The sequence below is a fragment of the Macaca fascicularis genome, chromosome 10, assembly GCF_037993035.2.
Source record: "Macaca fascicularis isolate 582-1 chromosome 10, T2T-MFA8v1.1".
NCBI lineage: Eukaryota > Metazoa > Chordata > Mammalia > Primates > Cercopithecidae > Macaca > Macaca fascicularis.
The window spans coordinates 101,305,392-101,328,405 of record NC_088384.1 but is presented as its reverse complement, the minus strand read 5'-3'; the positions used below and the strand labels follow the sequence as shown (position 1 = coordinate 101,328,405).

At 39.0% G+C, this 23,014-nt stretch overlaps 1 protein-coding gene and 2 long non-coding RNA genes across 7 annotated transcripts; all 3 read right to left on the bottom strand.

The window, feature by feature from the left end:
• Positions 1–820: 820 nt before the first annotated feature.
• On the bottom strand, positions 821–8,634 carry LOC141407929 (uncharacterized). The gene is made up of 2 exons (XR_012419436.1): positions 8,489–8,634; positions 821–3,457 (listed from the first exon to the last, which is right to left on the bottom strand). It is a non-coding gene; the product is annotated as an uncharacterized lncRNA (long non-coding RNA).
• A 688-nt stretch (positions 8,635–9,322) lies between these two features.
• On the bottom strand, positions 9,323–10,676 carry LOC107126564 (uncharacterized). Of its 3 annotated transcripts, none has more exons than XR_006689912.3 (3): positions 10,515–10,676; positions 10,084–10,343; positions 9,323–9,500 (listed from the first exon to the last, which is right to left on the bottom strand). It is a non-coding gene; the product is annotated as an uncharacterized lncRNA (long non-coding RNA). The 3 variants fall into 3 exon arrangements; XR_006689911.3 differs by having other exon boundaries at positions 10,084–10,242; XR_012419437.1 differs by lacking the exon at positions 9,323–9,500 and adding an exon at positions 9,710–9,748 and having other exon boundaries at positions 10,084–10,242.
• Positions 10,677–18,064: 7,388 nt separating this feature from the next.
• Positions 18,065–20,876, bottom strand: LOC102118812 (semenogelin-2). Of its 3 annotated transcripts, none has more exons than XM_065521864.1 (3): positions 20,801–20,876; positions 19,149–20,558; positions 18,065–18,968 (listed from the first exon to the last, which is right to left on the bottom strand). In XM_065521864.1, the coding sequence occupies exons 1-3, from the start codon at positions 20,874–20,876 to the stop codon at positions 18,154–18,156; spliced, it is 2,301 nt and encodes a 766-aa protein (XP_065377936.1). In that variant the 3' UTR covers positions 18,065–18,153. The 3 variants fall into 3 exon arrangements, with proteins under 3 accessions (XP_065377936.1, XP_065377937.1, XP_005569180.4); XM_065521865.1 differs by having other exon boundaries at positions 18,065–18,915; positions 19,276–20,558; XM_005569123.4 differs by having other exon boundaries at positions 18,065–20,558.
• Positions 20,877–23,014: the final 2,138 nt, after the last annotated feature.

Here is a 23,014-nt window from a genome sequence, read left to right as displayed (position 1 = left end):
GCGCCTGCCACCTCGTCCGGCTAGTTTTTTTGTATTTTTTTTTTTTTTAGTAGAGACAGGGTTTCACCGTGTTAGCCAGGATGGTCTCGATCTCCTGACCTCGTGATCTGCCCGTCTCGGCCTCCCAAAGTGCTGGGCAATTAGTAAAGCATTTTAATTGCTTAGACTTGGCACATAAACAGCAAAGAGAAGATTGAAGGGTATCAATCTACATCTGAATTTTTAAATCACTTTTTTCAATTCCATTTTGTACTATTTTCAGGAGATCTCTGCTAGATATTTTCTGCCTACGTTATACATATTAAAGCAAATTAATAGTTTTATTCCACATCCTTCCATTATATCCAGCTTCCCCATAACAATGACTGCTGTCATCTAAGTTATTTCACAAAAATCTAGACTATTCCTGACTGGCAGGTTTATGTTTTGCTAGGGTTTTTGTTTTTGCTTTTGTTTTTATCAAATCCTGATTTATTTTAAAACTTTAAATTTGTCATAAAATCATAAAAATCTTCAGAGTTTTTGTTTGTTCATTTATCATTTAGTTTTTAAATCTATCCAGCCACTGCTTGGTCAGATCTCATCAGTACTATGCAGTACTCATTAGTACTCAGTACTGCACCTGCACCCTCTCTCAGGTATTAATTTCTCTCTTAGGAATTAATGCTGAAATCCAGAAGTTGAGTAACTTTTTCTATTTAGAGCTACACAGTAAATTGTGCCAGCTTCGTGGGTCATGTGGCCCCCTGTGACAATTACTTAACTTTGCCAGCATAGAATGAAAACGTACATAGACAATGTGTAAACAAATGAACGTGTCTGTGTTCCAATAAAATTTTATTTACGGAAAAAAAAAAGAAACTATGCAATGATCATAAAAATATTAGATGTCAATTTGAAACATGCTTGGGAAAAAGTAGTTTTTCAAAATTGTTAAGATACTTGTTAGAGATAAATAAAATTTTGGAAAATCACTTTCCCAGACCCTTGAAACCTTTGTGGGAGTTAAGGAAGCACAGAGTTACAAATCTGGAAAATTCATGGCTAATTACACTTCATTATTAGGTAGACTTAGGGCCCAACCCCCAACCAAAGACTCAAGGGAGGTAGGCTGAACCATAAGGATTTTGTTCTCCAAATTGAGGGTGTTGGGGTCCGCGTGTTTCCTAAACAAAGGAATGAACACACAAGACAACACAGGACAAGACATACATGGCGGCCGCCCCGAATGGCACACACTGCTTTATTTTTATCCAGCCGTTTGTGGAATGTTGCCAAGTCACGGGACATGTGTTGCTTCTCTGACCTTTCCTTGACTCGCAAGATCAGTAAAACATTGACCAGTTCCCAGAGCCCGCTGCTTACAGCTGGCTCCTTTATCCTTCTTGTTTGCAGAGAAGGAATGTCCTGCTTTGTTTGCAAGAGCAGGGCTTATCGGGAACTTCTCGTTTGCCAGCACACAGTCCTCTACATCTCCCCCTTCTTATTTACAGGTTTGAATTTCTTTCAAAACCATTATCACATGTTGGGCTCGTTGGGATTTGGTGTTTGCCCTTTGGCACCGTTTCTAGTAGACTGTGAAAATGACAAAGGCAAAAACAACAATTAATACATTACTAGAAACAGAAGTCAGTAAGGTTTTTACAGGACTCATAGGGTTTAAAGATTTCAAGCTTTGCACAATACCAGTCATTAAATTTGCACCAGTTCACAATGGTAACTGATTAGGAAATGTTTCAGAAATATTGTGTGTTAGTTCTTGTATTTCCAGGGAAAGATTATTATGGACAATTAAAAGCCTCTTTATCTCTGTCCAATTATGTACAGTGCTGTTAAAAGGAACAGGGGTAATACAAAATTGAGTAGTATTTCAGTCACATTTTAACAAGGCTCGAGTATTTAACACTATCAGCTGATCTCCTATCCAAGAAACCACTTGTTCTAAGTTATCTACTCGTTTAGTCAAATGAGCATCGATGTCTCATTGTTGTTGCCACAACAAGTGAGATTATTCATGCCATTGTTGCACGAACTCTGCATTTTGGATATTCTGATGTAACGCCAGTCCAGCAACAGCGGCGGTGGAAGCAATGGCCACAAGTCCCACTACTGCTGTTACGACAATCCCAACCGCTCTCTGGCTGCGGTGGACAAGATCTTGCATTACTTTGTAAATTTGAGTAACCCCAGTAGATTTACTCCAGATGCGTGTCAAGTTCACAGGTAACCAGGTTTCTTTTCTAGCTCTTAAAATATATATATTGGAGTGAGTCTCATTCCAATTATTATGCCACCAAGTAGTATTTATACAGCTTAAAAATGTACAATTGTCCATACAGTTAACTATTCCCATATTATTATCCCATTTAAAGATTCCCGCTAACAACAAGTAAGGTTTTTTAACACAAGCAATGACATATCTAGATCTGTTTTGATGTAAAGATATATGGAAAGGATTAGAAGGATTAGTGGTATTTAAGGACATGTTTCCCGTAAAAGTAGATATTGGTTTGCCAGCAGCTAGTAACTTCCATATATGACTTTGTATTTGTGAGGTGTTGGCCAAATATGGCATAGGGGGTGACAAGCCACCATCATGCCAAATAATAGTTTCATTACCATCAGCATAAATGTTGTGATTATTTTTATGCCATCGTAGGCTAAAGTGGCTAAACTTAGTCTGAAAATTTCCATGCACCCTCTAGTCAGTGACAAGGTATCTATAATGTCTACCTTTTACCTCTAATAATAATCGTGGTCTACTTCTTTTACATCTAGTCCACTTTAATTGGGAAACACCTCCGGACACGTCAGGAATAAGACATAAGGATAATGTAGTAGGCAAGGTTTCATTAAGTAGAGTAGTATGATTATATTTAAAACTCTGAGTAACAACAATCATAGTAAATGCGGCAATGTGACTATGATTTTAGCGCACAGCCCAAGCCTTATGAGAAGGATGTAAACAATGTGGACCGTTTCCAAGACATACAGGTAACCCTTCTACCCCAAATTGATATGAACTCTTTACTGCACCCGTGTCTAACTCAGGATTCTGATTTAAAAAAGGTGATGGCATCCAAGTAGTATCATTAGTAAATACTAAAACTTCTTTGTCTCCCTAGGCCACACCTTGATATAAGGGTGGAAAGGGAATATAAGTCCAATATGTGAATTTTCCAGCTGTTATCTGGCAATTCACTACAGCTAGCATAGCCAGAAATAAGGTCAGTGAGGTTTTGGGCTGTCCAGCTTGTTGAACAACCCCTTCAGCTTCTTGAGTAAGTTTTTTCAGTTGACCTCATGTCGGGGGTTCTGCTTGACAAGTTTCGTAGGTGAAGGTTTTCTGAGTACTCAGATTTAATTTTTGAAATGCCACCAGGAAGCCGTCCGGCCGGCTCCTCTTCGCCATGGCACTGCTTTAACCGTCGGGATGGAAACCACTCATCTCCGGCACCTGTACGAATGAGAGCATAACTTCGACCCCACTGTAAAACTTTTCCTTTTAAATATTGGCCTTGTAATGAAGGATAGTACACCCACAAATTGTTAGCTCATGGCTTTTCTCATGGTTGTTGAAAATGTTTCACTGCTGCAGATTGCTGTAATTGGCACCAATAGTTAAGAAAATTTAGAGTAAAAAGAGCTTTCAGAATTTCATGTTTTGGGGAATCTCGTCCATTTCCCCCTGTTTGTTTTAAAAGTTGTAATTTTAAGGTAGTATTAGTTCTTTTAATAATTGTTTGACCTTGACTGTTAAATGGAATACCAGTGGAATGACGAATGTGGTATGAAGAGAGGAAGGCAGCCAATTTACGAGAGTAATAAGTAGGAGCATTGTCAGTTTTTAATTTAGTAGGAACTCCCATAACTGTAAAGTAAGTAAGTAAATGAGTAATAACAGAATTAGCTTTTTTAGAGGGTAATGGTGTAGCCCATTGGAAGTGTGACCAAGTATCAATTGTATGATGAACATATTTTAAACGACCAAAAGAAGAAACATAAGTGATATCTATTTGCCAAATATGATTTTGTTGAGTGTCTTGGGGATTTATACCTGGACTTAAAAAGGGTGTAATAATAGGAGCACAAGATGGACAGGTTTTGACAATAGTTTGGGCTTGACGGCGTGTTATAGAAAATTGCCATTGTAATTTTAAACTGTTAGTATGATGTAATTGATGTTTATCTTGAGTTTGTTGGACATTATTAATAAGTAAAGAATTAATTTGGCTATTATTAAAAGTTAAAGGTTTTGGTAAAGTTGAATGTGAACGAATATGAGTGATAAAAATGGGGGTTGTACGGGAAGTAAGAGTCAAGAACAATAAGGAAAATAGTTTTTGTAAAGGGGTTTTTGAGAGTAATGGTAAAGAAGTTTGAGAAATATACTTAGTTACATATATAGTATATTGGGAATTACTAACTATATTACAAGGGGTTTGAGGCCAATCTTGTAGTACCATAAGAATGGCAAAAAGTTTTTTCTGTTGTACAGATTTAAATGGATAATGAGAAATTTTTGAATTATTTGATGTCCAGTATCTAGCTTTTTTATTGTTAGAAGTGTCAGTAAAAGAGGTGGGACCTTTAACCAGAGTATTAGAAATAGGATTATAGGGCAGGAAAGAATATTGTTGTAGAAAAGCAAATAATCTATGACTGGGATAGTGTTGAGAAAAGGAACCAGTATATTTAGCGTAAGCCACTTGCCATCCTTTATGAGTTTTTAGTAAAGATTTAATGTATTGATTAGATAATTGGGTAATAATTTTTACAGGGTCAGTTCCAAGTAATTGACGAGCTCTATGTCACCCCTTAATAATTAATTTAGTCAATTTATCAATATAAGGGTGAATTTTTTTAATGGCTTTATTAGCCAAAAATAGTCACTCCAGAATGTTATTATTCTGATGTAAGATGGCTGTTGGTGAATGAGGAGTATGAAAAAGACATAAAGAGAGTGGAAGATCGGGTATAATATAATTAAGGTGAGCTTTATTAATTTTATTTTTTATAAAAGACTTTTTTTTTGTAGTAGTTTTTGTTGAGAACTGTTTAAATTTGAATTTTTTTAAGGTAGCAAACAAATGTTGTAATTTATAAGTAGGAATATTTAAGATGGGATGAAGTCAATTAATATTTTTTAACAATTTTTGAAAATTATTAAGGGTCACAAGTTGATTTTTTTTTAAAATTTGAACCTTTTGTGGGCGGATTTGTTTTTTAGTCAATAGCTACCCCAAATATTGAATGGGGAACTGAGTTTGTACCTTTTTAGGAGATATTTGTAAATTATAATGAATTAACTGTTGTTGTAAAACCTTAAAAACTTGATTTTGGAGGGTTACATCGGGGTAGTTAATAAAATATTATCCATATAATGATAAATTAACACAGTTGGAAACTGATTTTTTACAGGATTTAAAGTCCTATGTACGAATTTTTGACAAAAAGTAGAGCTATTAAGTATACCCTGGGGAAGAAGCTTCTACTGATATTTTTGAATGGGCTGTCCATTATTATATTTAGGAATAGTAAAGGCAAACTTTTTACAATTTTGAGGTTGTAATGGAATAGAGAAAAAACAATTTTTGAGATCTATGACCATTAATTTTTAACTTTGTGGGATAAGGGCAGGATTAGGAAGACCAGGCTGTAAACTTCCCCTAGGTTGAATGTAAACATTTATAGTTTTAAGATTAGTTAATAAACGCCATTTTTCACTTTTTTTTTTTTTTAACATGACAAAGACAGGGGAATTCCATGCAGAAGTACTTGGCTTTATATGCCCCTCGGCTAATTGTTTTTTGACTTACTCTTTTAAAGTCCTAAGTTTTGTTTATTTTTTTAGATAATGGCCACTGTTTCACCTAAACAGGAGCGGTAGTTTTTCACTTTAATTATAAAACTTGAGGCTGGTGAACAGTGGCTATGAGTTTAAGGATTGTAGCCCATTTTGAACATCATATTTTTGGCAGCTGAGGAAATATGAGGAATGTTTAAAAAAGCACCAAATTGTTGTAAAAGATCTTGTCCCCAAAGATTAATATTGATAGGAACAATATAAAAAAACACTTGACCTTGTTGACCTTTAGGACCGACACAGGTTAAAGGTTCTACGTTTTGATAAACCACAGAAGCAGCACCCAAGCCAGTGAGTATAATTGAAACTTGTCTTTTTTCCCATTGTATAGGCCACTAATTTAAACAAATGATAGACACATCCACCCCCGTATCAATTAACCCTTTAAAAACTATTCCATTAATGTGTAATGAACATAAGGGCTTTTGATTAGAAACTAAAGTTTCCCAAAAAACAGTTTTTTCTGTGTTACTAAACCCTCCCTGTCGAGATACCTCTTTAGATAGGAACGGAAAAAAGGCAATAAAAGTAATTGTGCAATACACTCCCCTGCCTCTAGGCGTATAAATTGTGAGACTTGTACCATAATAAGAATTTTATTAGTAACATCAGGATCAATGATTCCTGGAATTACCATTAACCCCTGTATAGCACTGTTGTTTTGACCTAACAAAAGTCCTACATGTCCTTTTGGCAAAGGGCCACACACTCTAATAGCTAATTTATATACTCCTCTATTAGGAGACAAGGTATAAGGCTGAGTAATAGTTAAGTCAGCAGCGGCGCTCTGCTTAGTTGCTGCATAAAGCTGAGAAACTGGGGTAGGTAAGGTGTGGGATCCTTAAGGAGGACTTGAATTAATTCCTTGATGTTGTAGGCCATTGCTCACTGGGTATTGTAGTAGACTTGTATTGTAATTGTTGGGGCCCTAAGCCTCTGGGCCCCGGCTCCCGTTTCCCGGGAGAGGAGACAGTAAATTTCCACTTTTATCAGTTTTGGAACGACATTTATTTGTCCAATGTCGACCTTTACCACAACGTTTGTACATCTCTGAAGGCAACTTTCTGTCTTGAGGGATAAAAGTGTTCAATTTTTTTTTACGACATTCTTTTTTGAAATGTCCAGGTTTACCACACTGAAAGCAAACAACTTGTTTGTTATTTCCTTTTAAGGCTTTAGACAAAGCTCCAGCAAATAATTGAGCATTATAAATAGTCCCTCCAACACCAGCACAAGTTTTAATATATTTATCTAAATTGGCCCCACTGGCCTTTAACGGTCTCAACAATTTTTGACACTCAGCATTAGCATTTTCAAAAGACAATGTTTGTAACAAAATTTTTGAAGCAGGGCCAACACCCACAGTTTTTAAGACAGCATCCTGAAGACGGGCTACGAAATCTGGATATGGTTCATTTCTGCCCTGTAAAATCTTCACAAAGGAAAGGGAAGATTTTCCTGCTATCTCTACCTTATTTCAGGCCCTTAAAAACAAAGTCTTGATTTGAGTAAGGGCGACATCATCTAGGCCAGCCTGAGTATTAAGAGTAGCATATTGGCCCGTGCCTGTGAGTTGTTCCTCAGTGGCTCCTGGGGGATCACACGTAGCATTTTTTCTAGCCTGTACATGTGCCTTGTCCATCCACCAGCTGTGCAATTATAACCACTGAGAACGATCAAGAAAAGCCTTCCCCAAAGTCTCCCAGTCTATAGGAATCATCAAATTTTCTGATGAAAAAGCATCAAGAAGACCAAGGATAAAAGGAGATTGAGGTCCATAGTTAGAAATGGCAGCTTTCATTTCTTTCAAAAATTTAAATTGTAAGGCATTAAATTGGACATTATTGCCACCATTTGGAAACTGAGCATTAGGAGCAAAAGAAGCACGAATAATTGGAAACAGATCCAGTTCCTTAAATTTTCTTATCTTTTCCTTTTCTCCCTCCCCCAGTGGCGGGAAAGGCACTGAGAAAACTTTGTCAGACAAAGGTAAGGAAGCTGGGGGGTTGGAGGCACTGGAAAATCCTCTTCTAACAAGGCAGAAGGAAAAGAAACAGGGAAAGCTCCCAAAGGTGAATTAGAAGAAAGTATCTGTAATATTTGTTGAAGTATTCCCATAATACGCTGCATGTCAGAATTCCCCTTAGAAGAAGGAAGAGCTGGCTCTTCCTCTTCTCCCCCTTTTGCTAACCCCCCATCCTCTGTTACCCTGGCATAAATGGGCTCCATTTTAGATTTATTTTTTCCCAAATCCTCAGATGCCTTTCCTCCTGTGGCTACATCACCACACTCTGAATCAGTCTCAAGTAACTCTAATGCCTGAGTGATAGAGTTACACAAGGTCCACAAATTTAGAGGCATAGTATCCCCTAACTGGTGAGCTCTAAGCAAAACTTTTACTACCTGTAACCATTCTCTCCGATTCAGCTGCACTTTAGTCTGATACTGAAACCAGTAACAATGTTGTTCAACATGGGCAAACAATCGCTTCAAAGTCTTTTTCTTTCACTTCTACTCCTATAGACAGCAACAGTCCTTGAAGCAACCGTAAATATTCTGAGGCCAGAGAGGTGGAATTCCCCATAATTTCCCTGTGGGTCCCCCTTTTTTTGTTTTACTTACACACCCGGGGTGCTCCCCCTCCGGTTCCTTGCTCTCTTGGAGCCACGGACCCTGCTCGCTGCGCCAGTTGTTGGGGTCCGCGTGTTTCCTAAACAAAGGAATGAACACACAAGACAACACAGGACAAGACATACATGGCAGCCACCCCGAACGGCACACACTGCTTTATTTTTACCCAGCCGTTTGTGGAATGTTGCCAAGTCACGGGACATGTGTTGCTTCTCTGACCTTTCCTTGACTCGCAAGATCAGTAAAACATTGACCAGTTCCCAGAGCCCGCTGCTTACATCTGGCTCCTTTATCCTTCTTGTTTGCAGAGAAGGAATGTCCTGCTTTGTTTGCAAGAGCAGGGCTTATCGGGAACTTCTCGTTTGCCAGCACACAGTCCTCTACAGAGGGTGGCTCAATTTTTAGGAATGAAAGTACCTAGAACTAAAGTACATCTTGCTCAATTTCCAACCTTAAGTTCCAAATCCAATTGCAGATCATATTACTCTAACACGTGGAAAGGCCACCAGCAGTAGTACCAGAAAAACTGAAGCAAAAATGGCTTGCTCTTCCATTACAGAATTAATTGGCATGCCATTCATAGGATGCAAACACAGAGAATTTAACTCCAAAATGCGCCTGGAATCTGACCAACAGAGAATCTGAGTGTCAGGAGATATTGAAAGAGACAAACATATCAGAAAAACACAAGTGCAGGAATTGATGAAACTAAATGTGAAACAGTAACTCCGTCCTTTTTACAGTTCCTGAGGGATTATGCAACACAGCTGAGTAGAGAGAGAGAGAGAGCAAGAGATCAATCCAGCAGACTTACAGATGTTCATGGAGTTTTCAATATACAACGCTTTATTTCTTTGTCTTGTTATCATAGTAAGAAACATTTAACTCTTGCTAAAAGGAAGTCCTGGGCCTGAGAGATCATGGACAACATGGAGACCAGTTATCCCAGTCTGAGCCTGTAGCACCTGTGTCTCCTCAGTCCTGGTAAAGAAGGGCTTTCCACCTTGGGAGAGAACAGGAAACCAGAGATATAGGAAGATGCAAAATGTACAGGGCGCATGGTTTTGTGTTCCAGGGGCACTGAGGCGTGATTTCTGTTAGGTATTCTCCTCACAAGAACACTGGCAGGTGCTGCCAAAGACTCAGAGACTGGGGATCAGGGACGCTAGGCAAGCCATCCTAAGGAATTGTGAAATTATAAACTTACCTCACAATGTAAATGTAAAGAGGAAACTGTTTCATGATTGTAAACTGTAAGTAAAAGGATTTGAAAATAAATAACAAAATCCAGTAACTATTGAATACCTTAGAGATCATCTTGTTGAAATGTTAACATTATAGAGATTTATAGAGAGGAGAACCGTGGTGCCCATTATGTGAAGTGGAAGATGCATATCTGAGCAAAGAGGTCTGTTGAGCCTCCCCCTTCACGTTAGAGAGGCAAATCCGTGGACTGACCCAACTTAAAAGCCCTGCTCACAATAGTTGCTAAACGCATGGGCAGTTCTCAACTTCCTCTAAGACAAACGCTTCTGAGGGAAGGAGTTAGGGGCAGCAAGGAGAACAGCAGATCTGGGGCTCCTCACCTCAATCCAGAGTCCACCAGGGCTCCATACACTGATGCCGACAGTTGTAGTAGCAACACTTCTTGACTCCCTTGCAACCCTTATCGCGCCGGCACATAGGTAAGAGGGTGAAAGGGCAGGTAAGATCAAACTCTGGGCAATATCCCGGTTTCTGTGCAGCTGGAAAAAACGCCATAGGTCAGGAGGCTGAGGCAGGAGAATCGCTTAAATCCAGGAGGCGGAGGATGCAGTGAGCCGAGATCGCGCCACTACACTCCAGCCTGGGTGACAGAACGAGACTCAAAAAAAAAAAAAAAGAAAGAAAAAAGAAAAAAGAAAAAAAAGCCATAGGATGAGTGGGCACCAATGTGTGATTTCCAGGCCAGGTCACCTCATGGACTCCTCAGAGGAAACGTTCCCCCCCAACTACATCCAGGGTCGCCAGGCCCTACCCGCATTCCTAAAGACTCCAGGCTGGGTCATGTGGAGGCAAAGGAGGATGATCACAGAGAGTAGAGTGAAACCACTCAGCTTCATAATGCAAGAAAACGGTGTGGGGGCACCTGCAGCCTGGACCTGTCTATGTCAGCTTTGGTGCGGCCCCATCAACAGAGGGCGTTTTGACTCCCGGGGCTGGAGGTCAGAGGTGCCTCTGCTTAACCCGGAAGCACCGTCTGTTTCCTTTCACCTCCAGGAAGCCAGGAAGAGACAACGTAAAACAACTGGGGTGTAACTTCTGAGAGCCCTCATGGACTGCCTCTTTTCAGGGTGTTGCAGGACTGTCCTGGCTCTTCGTCATTCTTTATCCAGCAGATTTTGAGGCAATAGGACGCCATTGTCTGGATCCTCTTACGTATTCTCCTCCGAAGAACACTGGCTTGTGCTATCCAGGAATCAAGGACTGGGATCAGGGATTCTAGGCAAGCCATCCTAAGGAACTGTGAAATTACATAAACAGTCACAATGTAAATATGAACAGGAAAGTGTTTCATTATTATAAGCTGCAGAAAATGGGAATCAAAAATAATAAAAAGCCGGTAACTGTTGAGGATCTTAATGAGTCTTGCTGAAATGTCCTCTTTACAGAGAGGAGAAGGGCGAAGTCCATTATGTGAAATGGAAGGTGCATAATCTAAGCAAGGAGTTCTGTTGAGCTTCTCCCTTCATTGTCCAGAGGCAGATCTATGGGCCGACCTAATTTAAAACCTCTGATCACAGTGATTTTCTACAGGAATAGGCAGTTCTCAACTCGTTCTAAGACAATGCTTCTGCAGGAAGGTTTCACGGGCAGCAGATCTGGGGCTCCTCACCTCAATCCAAAGTCCAGCAGGGCTCCCTATACTGATGCCGACGTTTGTAGTAGCAACACCATTTGACCTCCTTGCAGCTTTTATCCCGCCAGCACATAGGTAACAGGATGAAAGGGCAGTCAAGAGAAAACTCTGGGCAACTTCCAGGTTTCTGTGCAGCTGGAGAAAAATGCCACAGGGTGAGTCGGGGACACCAAGTGGCTTCCAGGCATGAGAGCCAGGTCGTCGCACGGACTCCTCAGAGGAAAGGTTCCCCAACTCCAGCTACACTACGGGTCGCCACGCCCTACCCGCCACTTTTCAGGACTCCAGGCTGGGCCATGTGGAGTAGGCAAAGGGGGACGGTCACAGCGAATAGAGAGAGGCTGCTTAGCTTCATAATGCAAGAAAAGGGCTTGGGCGCACCTGGAGGCTGGACCTATGCCAGCTCTGGCGGGGCCCCACCAGCAGGTGGTGCTGTGGCTCCGGGGGCTGGAGATCAGAGGCGCTTCAACGTGACCGGGAAGCACCAGCTGTTTTCTTTCACTTCCAGGAAGCAACCACGTGAAACAACTTCTGGGGTGTAATTTTTCAGAGCCCCCATGGATTTTCCTTTTTTCAGGGTGTTGCAGAACTGTCTTGGCTCTTCGTCATTCTTACTTTATACTGTGGAATTTTTAGGTAATAGGAGGGCATTGTTTTTCCCAGGGACTGCATCAGTACTGACCAATTTCCCTCTTCCCACTGTGTATCCAGAACATTTGAAACCGACTCCTCACAGCCATGTTCAGACAAGGGTGCATTTGAAGTGTTTACTTTTACTACATTAACATTGAAACACAGACAGAAAGTCAAAGCCAGATATTGATCTATTAGCAAGACAATTTCTAGATTTATGAAAATTCTAGTTCCTTTTGCACTATGGACTTTAAGTTTAGTTCGTGAAAAAATTTTCTCATTTAATTCATGTCTTAATGTTTTCATGACTGTGTGAAAACTTCACTAGTTGATAAAGTCAAAAGACCAACTTATGGGCTTACAGGATTTAAGGTCATTGGTGTCCATTATCTGACTAGTAAGCAAACAAAACAGGGAATTTAGTGACTGCAAACGATGTATAACACAGGCTTTACAAAATTAGTCCAGGAGTGCTACTAAGCAAGTATTCAGCAATAAAAACCACACAAACAAATGCTGAAGATAGAGTCTTATTTCCAAAGCTGCCAAATTACATTATGTGGAAAGTCCAATTTTATTTAAAAATTATGAGATGTTTAAAGAAACATGAAATACCACCCATACACAAAAAAGAGGGGAAACAATAAATAGAAATGATCCTTTTGGAATCCCAGACAATGGCCTAGTGGTCAAAGACATCGGCTATTATACTCAAAGAACTAAACAAAATCATGGGCAAAAAGATTAACAGAAAGTATAAAAATCAGTCTCACATCATAAAAAGAATTCATGATGAATGATGAGGTTGTAAAGTAAAATTGCTGATATAGAAATTCATAAGAGGTTCTTACCAGCAGATAGGAATAGACAGAAGAGAGGAATAACTAATATAATTATAGGTCAATTGAGATTATACGCTCTGAGGAACGACAAAGAAAAGAACAAACAAAAATAAATAGCGCTTCAGAGACCTGTGTAATACAGTCTAATGGAAAAACATGTGCATAATGGGAATCCCAGAAGAGAGGAGACAGAAAGAAAGAGGCAGATGGATATTTGAAGATATAATGGCTAAAAACATTTGATTTTGCTTTAAAACACAAATCTCCATGTATAAAAATCTCAGTGAACACTAAGAAAAACTCTTAGAGATCCACACCTAGACAATTTATAATGGAAATATCAATGACAAAGACAAAGAAACATTCTTTTTTCTTTGAAACAGAGTCTCGTCCTGTCGCTCAGGCTGGAGTGCAATGGCACGATCTTGGCTCACTGCAGCCTCTGCCTCCTGGGTTCAAGAGATTCTCCTGCTCCAGCTTCTCTAGTGGCTGGGATTACACGTGTGTACCACCATGCCCAGCTAATTTTTTGTATCTTTAGTTAGAGACGGGGTTTCACCATGTTGACCAGGCTGGTCTCGAACTCCTGACCTTGTGATCTGCCCACCTTGGCCTCCCAAAGTGCTGGGATTATAGGCATGAGCCACCGCGCTTGACTGAGAAATTCTTGAAAGCAGCAAGAGATAAGTAATTCAAAATGACTATTAAATAAGCTTTACAGCTGATTTATCATTAGAACCATGCAAGCCAGAAGATACAGAACATATTAAAAGTGGTGAAAGAAATATCGGTCTACCAAGAATTCTATATCATGGCAAATCTATCCTTCACAAGTTAGGGAAAAATTAAGATACTCCCAGGTACACGAATACTTCATGTTTTTCACCATTAGATTTCCCATACATGAAACACTGACATGATGGCATATGTAGAAAACTTTTAATAATCCACATAACTCCAAAATATTATTAGAGCTAATAAACAAACTCATTAAGGTGCAGGACAAAATATCAACCTATACCTCTCAATTGCGTCATGAAAAAAATCCATTTACAATAGCATCAAAAAGAATGAAACACATAGGAATTTATTTAAGAAAATAATGGCAAGACTTCTACATGAAAACAACAAATCATGATCAAAGAAATTAAAGAAGACATAAAAATAGACAGCCATTTCATGTTTGTGGATTGAAGACTTAATATTGTTAGGCAGACAATTTTCCATATTTTATCTGAAAACTAAATGGAATTCTTATAAAATTCCAGATGACTTTTTGTAGAAATTGACATGTTAATCCTAAAGTTCATGTGTAAATGCAAGGATCCAGAATAGCTGCCACAATCTTGAAAAAGAGTGTAAATTTAGAAGACTCATACTTTCCTATTTCAACACTTACTACAAAGCTACAACGTCAAGACAATGTGGTACTAGCATAAGCGTAGACACATATATCAAAGGAATAGAATTGAGAGTCCAAAAATCAACCGTTACATTGTCAATTCACTTATCTCCAACAAGGGGAGAAAAACCATTCAGCAGAAAAAGTCGTCTTTTCAGCAAATCATACTGGGAAAACTGGATATCCACATGCAAAAGAATATAGTTAGAACCTTATAGCACACCAGATACAAAAATTCCACTTCCATAATTATACCCGAGAACTGAAAATGTATTCATGCAAATATTTGCACATGAGTGCCCATAGCAGCATTATTAATAATTAATAAAAACAAGAGCATCTGGGAAAAAGGAATCTGGAGCTGCACCTTGAGTGGAATGCAAATATTAATCAAGTTGGACCATAAACCTTAGTATAGATGCTAAACCTATGAAGCTTCTAGGGAAGGACATCACAGACAGAACATTTTTGCAGCCTTGGGGAAGGCAAAAGTTCTTAGATACCATAATATTCATATTAAAAGGAAAATGAATATGTTTGATTTCATCACATTTTAAAACTTTAGCTCTTCCGAATACATCATCATTGAGAAAAACAAAACAAAACAAGCCACACACTGGGAGAAAATTCTACTCCTAGTTATTTACCACAGATATTTAAAAATATATATTACTGTGCCTTGTACAAGAACTTATGTGATATCCCAATTCACAATGACCCAAACTGGGAACACCAAATGTTTATCAGCAGATAAATAGAAAACAAATGTGGAGAGTCAAACAATGGAATGCTATTCAGCAATAAAATGAATGAACTGTGATACAACAAAACAGAATGAATCCCAACACTGAATAACAGTGATACACAAAAGGTAATGTTATTACATAATTTCATTATATAAGAATTAAAAACAGTGAGTTATGAGTTTCTAGAAGTCAGTATAATATTTTCCCCTGAAGAACTGGGACTGAATTTGAAAGGAGCATAAGGCAAGATGAGTGTTCCATATGTTCATCTATGTGTTGTGCAATCACATGTATGTGTTTGTCAAATCTCATTCAAGTAAATACACAAGATCTGTGCTTTTCTTTATATGTATTTTACCTCTCTTTCAAAGAAGGCATAATAAAAAATTATTTTATTATTATTACTTCCAAATTTGTTGTCCTGGCACTATTTTTTTGAGCACTGGGGTTGAGATCATCTCACTCAATATCTCTAAGCACCTCTGTGAGATGGTTATTGTTATCCCCACATTAAGATGAAGGAACTCTACATCAGAGACCCCACTTTCCCAGACTATGCAAGCGGTGGGATCCACAGTTCAAGCTAATTGTAACACAGCACACAGCATTTATGACTCTGGCTGTCTTGGTTATTTGCATGCTAATTTAGGTTTCCCTCCCTGCACAATCAGCAACATGTCAGGGAAACTGTTGAATTATGTCTCTCCACATATAGAGAAGAGAGTCTGTTCAGTAGACTGTAGCAGGTAATTGTAGCTTCCCTGATGCTAAGGCCCCTAAGCCCAACACCGTTTCTCCTCTTTAACTGGTGGGCTCGTAAACTAAGGCAGGTGGCTGAACACAGGGCCTTTGTGTTTTTGGGAAGGATGCAGTGAAGAGAGACAGGATTCTCATAACACTATGACCAAGTCTCTTATCACACATCTACAAGCAATATGAGACCTCATAGAGAAGATTCTTCCTTTCTTCCTTCCTTTCTTTCTTCCTTCCTTCCTTCCTTCCTTCCTTCCTTTCTTTCTTTCTTTCTTTCTTTTTCTTTCTTTCTTTCTTTATTTTCTTTCTTTTTTTTCTCTTTCTTTCTTCTTCTTTCTTCCTTTCCTTTCTTTTCCTTCCTTCCTTTTTCCTTCATTCCTTTTTCTTTCTTTCTCTTTCTTACTTCTTTCTCTCTCTTTTTCTTTTCTTTCTTTCTGTCTCTCTTTCCTTTCTTTCTCTCTCTTTGTCTTCTCTCTTTCTCTCTTCTCCTTCTGCCTCCATCTCTCTCTCTCTCTTTCTTTTTAAGGAAGCTCTACAATATTTAGTCAGCATGTACTATGAAGTTAACTGTGTCAGAGTTTTTCATGTGCAGATGTGGGACTTAAACTTGCAGGAAAGAAAAGATTTAATTAAAGATGTACTAGTTCTTAAAACAGAGCTAGAAAGGAATCCAGATCTCTTATTCCCAGGCTAGTGATTTTTCTTATTCCTCTATGCTGGCTTCTTCTCCTGGATATTTGGCTTTCCCTGGAAGCATCTTTAGAATAGAGGGTGAAAGGGCATAAAAGGAGTAGAATTTATATTATTAACACACCACCTGCCCCAAGACTCTGGCCTGGTCCTCTGATCTTTCCATCCACAGATGACATTTTTAAATCCACTCAGTCTTGCTGAAGTGGTGGAGACTTGACATACTACTCTTTGGTGTAATTGTATCTAAATGTATGCTGTAGGAGTAGGACAATTCTTAAGCTAAGTGAAGGGATGTGCTGCTGTGGACTTGGGGAATACTCATGGCACTAGTAGATCAGGGACTTTCCTAGGGCTTGTTGCAATACATTTTCTCTGTTCTTTCTGGGGGACTGTTAGATCCTGGGGTCCTATTAGTACAGAGGTCACGAGAGACTTTAGGATTGGCATCAGGAGGTAAATGTGTGCCTGGCAGAGTAATAGCATCTTATTTTTAGTGTTGGATTTCTATCAATACATCTAGAAATGTGGCTTTGATTATTATTTTCCCTAATACTTCAAAAATATCCCATTCTTTTCTTCCAAAACCATTTTTATCAGAAATGCCCTCAGCCCCTTGAGCTACTAGGAATTCAGAGATCACTGGAGCCAAAAGCAGATAAAGCAGAAAATGATCCCTTTATTGGAAATTTGAAGGTGATGTCATTCACGGGCCAAGGATCTGGGACCATATGGGAGTCTGCATTTCAGAAACATCAAAGACTTCACTGAGATCAGGTGACACCTAGAGAGAGAAAAGACAACCAGATATGTGAGAATAGTGGAGAGTGGGGGTGAGGATGGGAGAGCTGAGACCCCTGTCCCCTTTAGCACCAACTGCACCAGCACCCTGATCATTAGGACACCAGGTCACTAGTTATCAGCTAGGACCATTGCTTCTGCTGCTTACCCTCTCTTCAGGTGGTGTTACTTATTGCAAAGGGGCATGGAAGAACCATTTCCCCAATCCAGGTTAAACTTTTCCTCTCCTGACATTGCAAGTGTCCAATTAGCACCTGAGATCTCTCACCATCTCCTGCACCTCCCTTTACACTTCCTTTTTCACAACCTGAACAGGAATCCTGCTTTCTACTCATATCTTTCCTATTTTCGGAGAGAGTGGACTGCTAGTCTTTGGGCTTGTGGTCTCTGAAGGAGCACAGATGAACTCTAACAGGGATGCAAGAACATTCATGTACATGCAGAAAGAAAATGTTAACTGCTGTAGTATTTCATACTATATGAGAAAGAATTTGAGGTTTACTAATCTAAAGTATAAGAATTGACAAGAGTATACCATAAACTCATAAATATGCATATATAGTCAGTGCATGTTCAAAAAAACCTTTAGCAGGTAGGCATGTATAAAAATATTGTTGAAGAATACTCAATTAAGAATAGGAATTCTAGGACCCAGTGATAGTCCAAGCATCCTTCCCTGCCACTACCATGTCCTCTACTCACCAGGAAATGGTGTTCATCTTCCCACCACTTGTAATACAGCACTTCTATTGATGTGAATAATGGTTATCAGTCCTACCATGTTCCTGGAGAGTCCCCAACTTTGGGACAGGCACCTCTCCTACTTGGCAAGAAAAGAAAACTTACCTTGTTATTGGTCCAACTTTTCAAGTGGTTTCTAAGCAATAGGGCTATGTAGATATTGGATTTCTGTCTTCATTATATTGTTGTGTCAAAAGATCATCATAGGCAACTTTGTGCTCTATATTTACAGTATTATGTGCCCCACTGAATTCCTGTTGGTATCTGCCTTCTTGTTCATGACTGAGTAGGTCTTGTTCTCTATCTGCAGATTTACCAGAATTTCCTTTTGCATTTTGGCCAGACCATTGACCTTGATTAGGATTTGGTGTCTGGATTTGAGACTTGCCTTCTACTAGCTTTTCAGTTTGGAAAGAAAGACTGCTTTGGGATACGTCTTTCTGAATGCTCTTTCCTCCATAGTTGAGTTGTCTTTCTTCTGTACTTGAAGATTGGTATGCTATTTTATTTTCCTTATGGCCATGCTCTTGATCTTGACTAGGAATTGTTACCTGGTTTTGAGACTTGCCATATATTTTCTCTTCAGTTTGGATAGAAATACTGCCTTTGGATACACCTTTCTGTATGCCCTTTTCTCCACTATTGAGTTGTCTTTCTTCTGCACTTGAAGATTGGTATGATATTTTATTTTCCTTATGGCCATGCTCTTGATCTTGACTAGGAATTGCTACCTGGTTTTGAGACTTGCCATGTATTTTCTCTTCAGTTTGGATAGAAATACTGCCTTTGGATACACCTTTCTGTATGCCCTTTTCTCCACTGTTGAGTCGTCTTTCTTCTGCACTTGAAGATTGGTATGATGTTTTATATTCCTTATGGCCATGCTCTTGATCTTGACTAGGAATTGTTACCTGATTTTGAGACTTGCCATGTATTTTCTCTTCAGTTTGGATAGAAGTACTGCCTTTGGATACACTGTTCTGTATGTCCTTTTCTCCACGGTTGAGTCGTCTTTCTTCTGTACTTGAAGATTGGTATGATATTTTATTTTCCTTATGGCCATGCTCTTGATCTTGTTTAGAAATTGTTACCTGGTTTTGAGACTCGCCATGTATTTGCTCTTCATTTTGGATGGAAATACCGCCTTTGGATACACCTTTCTGTAGGCCCTTTTCTCCACTATTGAGTTGTCTTTCTTCTGCACTTGAAGATTGGTATGATATTTTATTTTCCTTATGGCCATGCTCTTGATCTTGACTAGGAATTGTTACCTGGTTTTGAGACTTGCCATATATTTTCTCTTCAGTTTGGATAGAAATGCTGCCTTTGGGTACACCTTTCTGTATGCCCTTTTCTCCACTGTTGAGTCGTCTTTCTTTTGTACTTGAAGATTGGTATGATATTTTATTTTCCTTATGGCCATGCTCTTGATCTTGACTAGGAATTGTTACCTGGTTTTGAGACTTGCCATATATTTTCTCTTCAGTTTGGATAGAAATGCTGCCTTTGGGTACACCTTTCTGTATGCCCTTTTCTCCACTGTTGAGTCGTCCTTCTTCTGCACTTGAAGATTGGTATGATATTTTATTTTCCTTATGGCCATGCTCTTGATCTTGACTAGGAATTGTTACCTGGTTTTGAGACTTGCCATATATTTTCTCTTCAGTTTGGATAGAAATGCTGCCTTTGGGTACACCTTTCTGTACACTCTTTTCTTCATGGTTAGGTTGTCTTTCTTCTGTGCTTGAAGATTGGTATGATCCTTTATGTGCCTTCCGGCCATGCTCTTGATCTTGATTGAGATTTTTTGTCTGGTGTTGATTCTTGTTATATACTAGGAGCTCATTTTGGGTAGTAAAAATGTCTTTGTATCCATGTTGGAGTCTGTGTTGATGTGCAGGATGGAGTGAAGTTTGTAGTTTACTTGAATGTTCCTCTCTCACTTCAAACACATTTTGGTAATGCCCTTTATTTCGATGAGAATTTTGAGTCTCACGTTGTTGTTTGTTTTGTTGTTTGTTAGCTACTAGCTCTTCAGTTTGGAGAACATAATTGGTTTGGGATCCACCTTGTGTTCTACCTTTTTGTGCACCAGAGGCTGAAGCTTGTTCTTTACTTAGTCCACGAAACCATAGCCTTTCTTCTGTGTTTGAATATTGACGGAATATTCCCTTTCCAGATGGGCTATTCCCCTGATCTTGAGAAGGATTTTGTGTCCCGTGATGAACTTGGCCTCCTTTACGATGTATAACTATCAGATGAAAATGACGTTTTGGTTTAACACGGCCTCTGCCTTTTTGTTTATAATTGAGCAGTCTTTGACGTCTACGTAGATGTTGTTTTGATTTTGTTGTTTTATGTTGGGCATTCAAATAATATTGCTGACTTTTTCGGGTCCGGTCATGATCATTGGCATCTACATGATATGTGTGTTGAATAGAAAAACTGCCTTTGGATTCAGTATGTTGTTTGTCTTTTTGTCCAGAATAGTGCTGGCTCCTATGTCTATGTGGAAATCGGGAAGATCCACTTGATAATTGGCCTTTTGATCCACCTGGTAATTGATAATAGAAGTGTATGCTTTCATTATCTCCAAAGCTCCCTTGCAACTCTTACCTCCCACCTTTTCCCAACAAATTACTGATATTTCCAAAAGCCTACAGCGTTGGGTGGAGAAAAATCAATTTTCATCAAGGAGAAGAATCTGTGCCTGAACAGGTTACTGTTTGCACCCTGAATACCCTTAGAGGCCATTCTTTCTGAGTAGCTTTCCCAAGGCTTACCCTCTCCACTCACCTTTTTGTCCCATTACAGCTGCTTGCTTCTCCAAGATAAGGAGCAGGGAAAGGACAAAGAGGATGATGGACTTCATCTTGCTTGTAAAATCTTGTCTGAGAACGGAATGGATCTCTTCATTTATATGTTCCTTGAGTGGGTGTGCCATGGGTGGAGCTGAAATGTCAAAAGGCACTGCCCTTTCATAGCTTATTAGTAAATGCCAACTTCCTCGCCATTGCTCAGTAGGGGATAATGTCAAAGTCCCCAGGGACTTAGCAAGGGGACATAATGTCAAAGGCAATTTTTTTTTGCTTCCAGAATCCCCAGCAAAATTTTATCGGTCCTTGTATATCATCAAGCCAGATCGCTTGCATTACACAGAAGACATTCAGTCCGGAGTAGGAAGGAGACTAGCTTCAGGTTACAAAAGTAACTGGTGGCTGACTATGCCTTCATATTCTAAATGGGTTTCCTTTCTGATGCCATCACTTAAATACTCAATTTAGGTATAACTCTGTACTTCATCTTGTTTTAAAATAATCCTGAGATGCATTCTGTTTTACTTGAAAAGGAGCAGTCATAGAAGTAGAATGACACAGAAGAGAAAGAAACTTTATGGAAGGCAAAGAAAAAAAGTTTCAACAAATAAATGAGGCACACCAATGTCAAATGTATCTGTGAAGTTCATCACAATAAAGACTGACATGTGTCAAAAGCTTTCTAATGTCACTCACTGCTAGTAATGTTAACGAGAGATGAATACGCTTGTGTTGGGTTGTCAGTTGAAGGATGGAGTCCAGCTGAAACCATCTCAAGAAGTCTGATTTCATGGTAGAATGACAGTTGAGGCTGTATCTGGAGGGTGAGGCAAGCTCCAGAGATTTTTTGAAAGGATGAGAAAAATTTAACATGTTTTTATGATGATAGGAACAACTGTTGGAAAAAGAAGTAAGAATGTTGGTTTCCAAATTGGATTATTTGATGATATCTACCTAAACGGCAAAATATATTTTTTAAATAAAAGCATTTCATACTTCTGTAATAAACTGCTGCACCCTCCAACAGACTGTGAGAAATATTTGCTACTTTCAATGGATTAAATAATGTATTGAGAGTGGAGCTAAAGCTAAAATTTTTACCTTGAGTGGAAGCATAGGATTTTTTTGCTTTTGTTTTGTTGTGGTGTGTTGTTTTGTTTTGTTTTTTTGCAATTGTGAAAACTTCCTGAAAAATCCAAGGAAGGTTTTTTTACTTTGACTGAAAAAGTACTTGTTATGAGCAGACCACAGGAGAAGCAGCAACATTTGAACAGTGACCCTGTATGCATTCAGAACACTGTGGAGGGTAGTTCTGGAGAAATGATGGCTTGAAAACTTATTTTCAATTATTCTCTCTTAAAATCCTAACCTTCCTGTAAGCAATGCTATATGGAAGGGGAGAAGGGAAAGGCCAGCCATAGAGAAAAATGCCATGCCATCAAACACAAAGCATGTGAGCTACATGGTTTCTCTATGAGCCACTCTGAGATCTTACCAGTTTTATCTGTTTGCCCTAAGGGCAGTAAGTATTTGCTTATGGCAGGGACCCCAAAAGAGAAGAGTAAAGTTTTCCTGGACACAAATTTATTGCTATACCTGCTAATCACTATAATCTTCCTTACACTTCCCTTAAGGAAATACCAGGAACTGTTCTGTTGCAAGATTACCAGAACAAAGTAGAGTCTGAAATATTAATCTTACTTATGGATCAAAAACAAAACTTTCAACTAATCTAGTGTCCAAAAGATACAGATAAAACAAATGTGCACAAGATATGCAAAAACAAAGCAGGAAAATGCAAACCGGGCATAACATGTGATTATGATACTCATATCATGATTGGGTTTAATGAAATTTGAAAAAAAAGCATTTCAAAATAAAAAATAAATCTATTGATAAAGATGAAAGCAGAAATCGGTAATTTGGAAAGCAGAAACATGGTATAGTGCTGCATACATCTTAGATGTGGTATCATGATTGGGAAAATATCAAATGATAAAAAAAAAGGAAAAAATAGTAGAATATTTTAAAGTTCACCAAGTAGGAGAGAGGCCACTGAACTTGACACAACTTATATGCCCCTGTGGCAGCAGAGTGGCTATATGTCGACACTGAGTACCTGAGAAATAGCCCTGTAACACCCTCTCCCTCCACAGACACATCCGTGGCCTGCCCAGTGGCCCTGTGCTCCCAA

Bases quoted from the DNA above. Each gene is read 5' to 3' on its own strand.
- LOC102118812 (XM_005569123.4), bottom strand. From the start codon at position 20,876: ATGAAGTCCATCATCCTCTTTGTCCTTTCCCTGCTCCTTATCTTGGAG. The intron at 20,559-20,800 runs GTGAGTGGAGAG...ATCAATTACCAG, and splicing joins AGCTGTAATGGGACAAAAAG to GTGGATCAAAAGGCCAATTA.